We start from the raw sequence: 8,386 nt of genomic DNA, 5'->3' as shown, positions 1-8,386 counted from the left end.
CCTCTTTTGGAAGACCAAACAAAGTAGTTTCGCTTTCACAACAAAACACACAGCGACTCCACAACATGGCAATATTACAGCAAGAATCAAAGTTACGCCTTCTTTCTTTGCGTGAACATTTGGGCACGTGATGCAAATCTTCCCACATTGTGACGTAGATATGTGGGGGCGTGTTAGAATGAGCCGTTTTAGGTAGGTGTGGCTGACTCTTAACTTTTATAAAGAATATCTCTTTGTATTTGAGACTTTAGTCTTTGCAACTTTACAGATCTTCTTTATGCACCAAGAGCTTGTAACACTCCAAAGAGAAAGGAAAAATTGAAATCGCATCATATGACCCCTTTAAGATAGCAGTAAAAAGTCTAACTCTAACGTTTAGATGTGCCATATTCAAAAGGCATATTGTCATAATTGCAAATTTTGTGGATTTTAACCTTTTAAATCATGCAGCTGAATTGCCCGTTCTATATCCGACGGTGCATTTTAAACCTTAATGGTCATTACAGGCTTTGCACCAAACGGTTCATGAGGACATGGGGAATGTCTGCCCAAGGGGATGTACGAAATCTATTATGTGGCAGAAAAGCACAATCCCTGAGGCAGTTCGTCTAATTTACGTGGGCTTATTACAATGAGATACTGACAGAGCTTGACAATATAGTCGCATTTTATGAATGACCTTCTCTTTAACTGCAGTGAGGAAAGAGGGGAGGGAACCGGGAGCATGCAGAGAAAAAAAAATGCCCCCGGGAGTGAGGTGTTTCCCCATTGGCTGTGTCCTCCGAGTCTCACATATTTATCTGTTCAGTTACACATACTTTCTCTAAGCCGATGGGTATCAAACACACACTTGCACTTGCATATAAACCCTATGCTTAAACAATCTTATGCACAGACTGGTGATATAACAAAACCCTGAAATAATTTCCATGATTTCCTGTATCCAGATGCCAGTTAAGCAGCATTGTAAACATAGATATCATTCCCAAATGAATCTGCTTACGTAACCCCATCTGACATTGTTTAAAATAAACCATCCCTTTACACACAATTTACCCAGAATTCAATGTATTGTTCTTTGATATGACTGCAAGCAAAAATAATGTTTGCTTGAGTGCTAAAGACTGAAATAGGGCACAGAAAGGACAAATTCAGATGGTTACGGTAGCAAGGAAAGGACAGAGCTGTTAAGGACGAGTCCGAATGAAAGGAAATGGTGAAAATGACAGGAACAGGAAAGGACGGACAGACCAGACCCAAGACATAAAAAGACATGGGGAGGAGGGACAGTTTTAGGATAACAGACATAGGACAGGATGTCCCAAAGCTTGCAACGTGTCTGTAAGCGACGCAGGCTCTGAATTAAAGACAGTTGCCTTTTAACCAAAACCACTTTTGAGAAGAAAATCCCCTCATTTCTCAGTTCACAGAGAGGCAGGAGACAAAATTTCTCTCATCCCCCATTCTAATCTGCAGCTCTGGGATGCACACTCACACACACATATACACAGCCTAACAAACACACACTCAATATCTCTCTCTGCGAGCTGTCTCATCACGCTCTCTGTTCTCTTTATGCTGCTCTAGCCGTGACACTGTCTAAATATCTGCTCCACCTTGCCTGCTAATGCTGCTGCTTTCCACTCTACTCCACATCAAGCACAATTTGGGTAATTGGTCACACTGCATGGGCTAATCCTTTGTTATTGTTTTTATTTTTATGGCAAAAGCTTGACCATGACCTTTGGGAACAGTAACGGCACATATCCCATATGGTTATAGGGCCTCTAGTAAGTTTAACGCAGGATTTGAAATGAACCAGAAGAGATTTCTAAAATCATTTAACAACCTATAACTTTAACTTTTTTGCTTTTCTAATAAGGTTAATCTTTTTGGAATGTTTTGTGGCTAAATACACTACTATTCAAAGGTTTGGTGTCATATATATATGACACCAATATATATCTATATATATCCCACAGATCATGTTTTCATGCCATTTTAAGTCTTATTTTGATGTAACAAAGTGATTATATCTAAGTGTTAGTTGTTTGTTTACTTTTTTTGTCTTCCTATTAATGCCATTATATTGTTCATTCAGACTGATTCGCGAACACACACAAACACAACTCCTCTTACGTGACTTTCCCCCATTCATTCTCAATTACCCCCACCAAACTCACCGCATGCTTTGGGGTCTGTTAAAACTCAATGGGCTCAGGGGAGGTGAGAGAGACGAGGACTCCTGCTGTAACTTTACCTGCTGGTGTCGCTGTTGGACAATGTTTCTTTAGGAAAAACAAGTGATTTTATACTCTTTTTAATGTTATATATTAATATAACTATAAATATTTCTAGAAATTAATAATTTTATTCAGTTAGGATGCACCAAATCACATATTAGAATTATTTCTGTAGGGTCATGTCACATGTGAGACTAAATACTGAAATAATGGTTGCTGAAAATTCAGCTTTGCCATCACAAATAAATTACATTTTAAGATATATTAAAATAGAAAACGGTCATTTTAAATTGTATTATTTCACAGTATTACAGTTTTTACTGTATTTTAATCAAATAAATGCAGCCTTGGTGAGCATAAGAGACTTCTTTCAAAAACATTAAAATCTCTTTGAACTTTTTAACAGTAGCGTATATAGAACTGCATACTGAACCATTTTATTTGATGTTGTGGCATTAGAGCTCTTAAATCTGGAAAAAGACAACAAGATCACAAAAATGTAATACCAGTGGAGAGAACCTGAAGAATTTGATGGCTGGGGTGTCCAATTCTGCTGCCTTCCTGCAAAGTTTAGCTCAAACCTGTGTTAATTAAACAAATTAAGGTAAGCTCTGCAGGAAGGTGATCCTCTGGAAACAGAATTGGACACTTACAATTTAGCCAGAGAAGTTCAGCACGATGGAAAGCGACCTGCCAATTCAGAACCACGGAGAGCGTCCAAGAACTTCACAGCTAGGTCCAAAATGGGTAATTTTGTGACATAAACAAAGCCTGCAGTTTTCAGAACCAATGATAGTCTGCATCATCCTAATTATGCCATCCTCTTTCACACCAGTCTGGTTGACCAAACTCTTTATTATAAGGAGAGTAATTAAATGCTCTGCATAATTATTTACCCCTCAAAAAGCTGCACATCGTCAATGATCTGTGATTCATTATTGTTGAGACACATGAAGGGCACCGTCATAATGATCCTAATTATGATAATCATCAATCCTTAAAAGAGAATTCAGTCACTTACGGAGGTGTAGATGTATCCCTCGCTGTTCATGCCCAGGTAGAAGCCAGTCTTCGATCCCTGAATTGCCACTATCCGCAGACCCACAGGAATCAAGTTGAACTGTGCTGTGGGATGAAATCAGAGAAATTCATGCTCAGAGTAATAGATTAAACACTCAACAAAGAAGCAAAAACAGTGTCAGGTGTCAGAGAGAATAGAAAATGCAGGTAGAAAGTGGGCAGTTCTTGGGTAGAATAAGCCGCAAGACAACCAAACTTTTTGCCTGGAGTCAAAAGTCTGGCTTTGAGAGACTAGGGACAATGTGACATAGGATGAAACAGGATAACAGAGATGAAGACGAGAGCGACACATACGAGCAGATGTAAAACTGACAGGGATGGAAAAGATAATGGCATGAGGTGGGGGAAGGTATACAAGAGGGACTATCTGTCCTATGTCTGTTGTCCTTGATAGAAAGATGGATTGTGTTTGATATGGATCATTCAAGGAACATCACAGAGTTAATGCTTCTAAGAGATAGCAGAAGATAAAACCTGGCAAAATAAAAGGCAATGAGAGGGAGAGAGATATTCCCTCACAGGCTAAGGAACACTGGGTAAATATTTCTGCAATTAGTCTTCAGTGAGATTTCCTGCTGGAGTTTGACAAATATATGACAGTATCTAATTGGTGTCGGACAGTATCGTAACAATTTAGCACCATCAAATTCACCTCATTTGGCATGTAGTGTTTAGGATTCATGTCAGACCTCCGTGTCAGAACGTTCATTGGATGCTGCAGTCGTATGGTTATTTAATATGTGCGACAGTCATTTCAATAGACAAGCGTGACATGTAAGCTAGTCCTTGACAACCCAGGCAGGAATGTGCTACACTTGTGCACCCTGACAACTGCCATCCCAATAAAATACTTCTCAATCTGTTACTCACACACTAAAAAAAAAAGCTCACATAGAGCTACAAAAGGCACAATAACTCATGACGCTTCACGTGTCTGCTCTCCTTGGCATGGTTTCCTCTCTCCTTCACTGTCTCTTTCACTTCATGAACAGCATGTTATTGACTCAACATAAAATACAACATCGTACCACTGAGGCCTCAGACTAAACCTGTACAGAAGAATTGACTTCCAGAAATGGACAAATGTGTCACAATAACAAAATCTTTGGTTGACTCCAGAATGCATGCATGTTCTACACTGTTAAAAGTAAATATTCTTTAATGGTTCTTTGGATCGCATAAGGTGCATTTATGCTGAATTAACTGCTAGAGTTTGTGAAGTTGTGATGCTGCTGGTTGCTAATAGTAATAAAATCACCTGACTTTCACTGTCTGCATTCCCATTGGTGGACACTGCATTGCATAACTGCTCATTTACATACAGGAAAACTCTGCTCAACTTTGTTGCATCGCCAGTGGTTGCACATAAGCCTCAAAAAGGCAAATTAAAAATGAATGAATTCTGAGCAACCATTTAACCATTAATTTCAACCAATATGAAAATTCTATACTTTTATTTTATTCTAAATTAGTTACAAATAAAACATTAAAAACTAAAAATCTATCTTTTTAAATGCTACAAGTGAATTTAGGCATCACAAATTGTAATGTACAATATGAAAAATGGATATTCCTTCGGAAATTTGCTAAAGATTATATTTAACAGTGTTATTACATTATTAGTGTTTTTAAAGAATATAACTTTGAGTGTTAGATGATGGTGAAGGTAATGTAAATGTAAAAATAGAGGAAATGAACATGAACAATTAAATATCCAATATAAGTTGATTCTGATAAAAAAAAAATCAGCTGATAATCGATATACTATACATCTCTAGACAGGCTGTAAAACCCAGCTCAGTTCTACTTTGAATCATTATGTTTAAGAATTAAGGGTGCATGATATTGACAAAAAATTTGATCTTTATTTTTTTGAGGGGAATTTGTTGATAATAATTAGACCATATTTTGGTGAGTGTGTTTTTGTAAAGCTGCATCTGAAGTGACATATAGTTGTATTTACATAGACAGTTTAATGGAGCTCAGAGGTGGCATAACTGCATTTACACTACAATTTCAATAACCATAAGTATATCAAATATTTTTGAAATATTTATATTTTATACAATTTTTGAAATATTCAATGTTTACAAATTCAATTATTGAATATAGAAATATGAAATAATTAAAAAGTTAAATGATTTTTAAAGATCAAAATAAAACTGACAGTAGGTGACAAGTCAATGAGTGGGTCATTAAATGCGTTACTGAATCATTCACTCAAACCATTTGTTCAAAAATGCTGATTCATTCAGTAACGAAACACCCCTGTGTTTTGCTCACAGATATTTAGTTTTTGCAACTTGAGTGACATACTCTATAATGTCGGCTTGGACATTATTAAAACAACAATTACGAAATTATCGTAGATGATACATATTGCACACCCCATATTACAACAACTGCAAGAGTGAATAAATTAATTTGCAGAAATTATCTGCTTTGGCTAGGCCCCTTAATTCTAGTCCAGACAAATATTAATGCTACGGCATCTTCAATCATGTCGCTGAGTGTGAATCCCCAGAGTGGCACCAGTGACCATGGGCCAAGTGTTACACACCTGGCCTTAGGCCTGACATACCGGACATATGCCAACAATGGGCTCTCAAATTAATTACAACACACAGACAGACAGAAATGTACGTGAGGAGACTGTGAGACTGAAGAAATTAACAACATGAACATCAGAAGTTCATTTTATGTCCGTCTAGCGGTCACAGGCATGGACACAAACAGACACACCTCAATAGTTTCTACAACTGACCAACCAGAGGTCACACTGCGCCTGTCAGGCGTGAATAACGAGTGAGAAAGGACACACGCTTACAGAAGCAGCTGTTCTCGTCCCTTGTGCCGTCCATGGTGCCATCCGGCAGCATCTGCAGGTAGTATCCGTGCTGGCTGTACAGACGGGTGACGATGCCTTTTAGCTGTGGCTCTGCAGAGAGAAAACAGTCACAGGCACACAATGTTAGTCCGTGGAGAAAACATCACAGCTTGACCTATACAGGCACAACATCATTAAAGCTTACACAGAGTCTATTCATTAACAACAGTTATGCTGCACAGGTCATGTTGCCATGTTGTGCACATGTTTAGAGACAGGGGGCCTTTCTTCGTACGTCGCTAACTCTGTTAGCTGGATTTGATTGTTGACGATTTGGCATGATCTCGGATTATTTGGTACTTTGAAGCTCATCCTGAACTTGCTGTCATAGCAACAGGTCCGTAAACTTAAACCTGCTCAGGAACAGGCTTGTTTCCTGTAAACAGGATTAGATTGCATCTTTTTAAATGGAATTGATATTTAAAATCTGTCCCAGCCACTGCTACTTTATTACAAGAGTACCCTACTAATCCGGGGACAATAATTTAAAATAATAATAATTAAAAAATTAATTTGAAAATAATATTATAATGTTGTGTAATCTATAATACTATAAACACAGCCAGTTTTACTCATTGAAAGAGTTATTCATGATAAAATAATTACTTTATAATTGTATTAGAGTCTTACACACATGCTACAGCCTACAGTTAATCTGAGTCGTGCATTAATTTGAGTGCTGACAGCTATTATGGGAGTGGCTTGATGGAGCGCAGGAGACGCAGATAAATTGATCTTGACCCTTAAGAAACTTTAATTAATGCTGTCACGTAACAAATCTGCTTCAAAGATAAAATTACATGAATTGCTAATTACAACATTGAAATAAAAATGTAAAGCCTGTACAAATACTAGAAATCATGAATATAAATAATTGGGAATCATGTAAAAAATGAATAAAATAAAATAAAAACAGTGCGCATTTCATTTATCTATTATAACATTTATGTAGTTTTGTTCATTTGACTGTTTCCTTATAAAGGTCTGGAAATTTGTCAAGTCTTTCGTCAGGTGTCTTTTTGAATTATATGATGTCATTACGTTGCTGTCTTGCCGCCAGCCAAACGCTGCATTGCTGATCGTGGTTTAGAGTATCGATACATCTGCCCTTTACAGGGAACACGAGAACATGCCTTAATCTTAGACAAATTAATCCAGATATTTGAATTTGATATTTGAAGAACCAAATTAGCCACAGATCGGTTATCACGATTAGAAGATCTGGCATCTTTCAAATCATCTCAGACGTATTAAGAGAGGTACGAAGACAGGCCCAGGGAATTCAGTTCAAACATCCTTATGTAAACAAATATTAAAACATGGAAGAAAACTATTTATTTCCATCAAACATTTGGGGTCAGTAAGCTTTTTGTTTCATTAAATTGATCAAAAGTGACAGAACACATTTATAAATGCTGCTGTTTTGAACTTTATATTCATCATAGAATCCTGACAAACAATGTATCACGGTTTCTAAAACAAAAAATACACAGAAAAAACAACATTAATACAGTTTTTCTGAATTGCTAAAACACATGTCTTGAAACCGTCACTCATTTTCTCCAAACCTTAAACACAAATCCAAATACTCAAACTAAATTCACGAAACATCTGACTCTTCCATCAAAATCAAACAATCACTGCAAAACCATTTAACTTGCACTCAAAATCAAACGGTACTCTCAGATCACACACACGAGTCAATAAAATAAACACTACAGAGAAAAATGGAGAACACTGCATCCAGAACATTACAGAAAAAGTATATTGTATTGAGTAAACAATTTTGCAATTCTGTAAAAAGTATAGTAATTGCAACCGAGTAAGGTGAATATATTGTATAGGCCTACTGTATGTGCAAGAATAGTATTGTGCTGAATAGTCCAACTGCAAAGGCCAAAAAGGTCAAATAAAACTCTAAATGAATAGCATGTTACAGTACACTCAAATACTGTAAGTTGTGCAATTGTAAAATCAGGGTTAATGAGAGATTCATTCTGTCTCAGCAGCATCATTCATGTCTTTGTGCTTGAGTCCGGCCTGAGGACTTTGTCCACATCACAAGTAATCTTGTCTTTTTTGCTAGACAAAGAGAAAAAACCCTCTGGTGTGACAGATCCAGCCATGATAACACTCTCTAAACCTTACTCTTTCTCTCCTCATCCTCCACTTCTTA

The 8,386-nt window shown here is 37.0% G+C and overlaps 1 protein-coding gene across 1 annotated transcript in view; it reads right to left on the bottom strand.

Annotated features, from left to right (window-relative positions):
* LOC107676016 (fibroblast growth factor 11-like) overlaps positions 1-8,386 on the bottom strand; it is a 49,819-nt gene that overhangs the window by 16,616 nt on the left and 24,817 nt on the right. Inside the window, exons 2-3 of the mRNA XM_016470537.1 lie at positions 6,151-6,261; positions 3,265-3,368 (exon numbers count right to left, since the gene is read on the bottom strand). Of these exons, the coding sequence (XP_016326023.1) occupies positions 3,265-3,368; positions 6,151-6,261 (215 nt within the window). The remainder of the gene's footprint in view (positions 1-3,264; positions 3,369-6,150; positions 6,262-8,386) is intronic.

The sequence above is a fragment of the Sinocyclocheilus anshuiensis genome, unplaced genomic scaffold (assembly GCF_001515605.1).
Source record: "Sinocyclocheilus anshuiensis isolate Anshui unplaced genomic scaffold, SAMN03320099.WGS_v1.1 scaffold2012, whole genome shotgun sequence".
Lineage (NCBI taxonomy): Eukaryota > Metazoa > Chordata > Actinopteri > Cypriniformes > Cyprinidae > Sinocyclocheilus > Sinocyclocheilus anshuiensis.
Note: the sequence above shows the minus strand (reverse complement) of the source record. Positions and strands in the feature narration are given on the sequence as shown.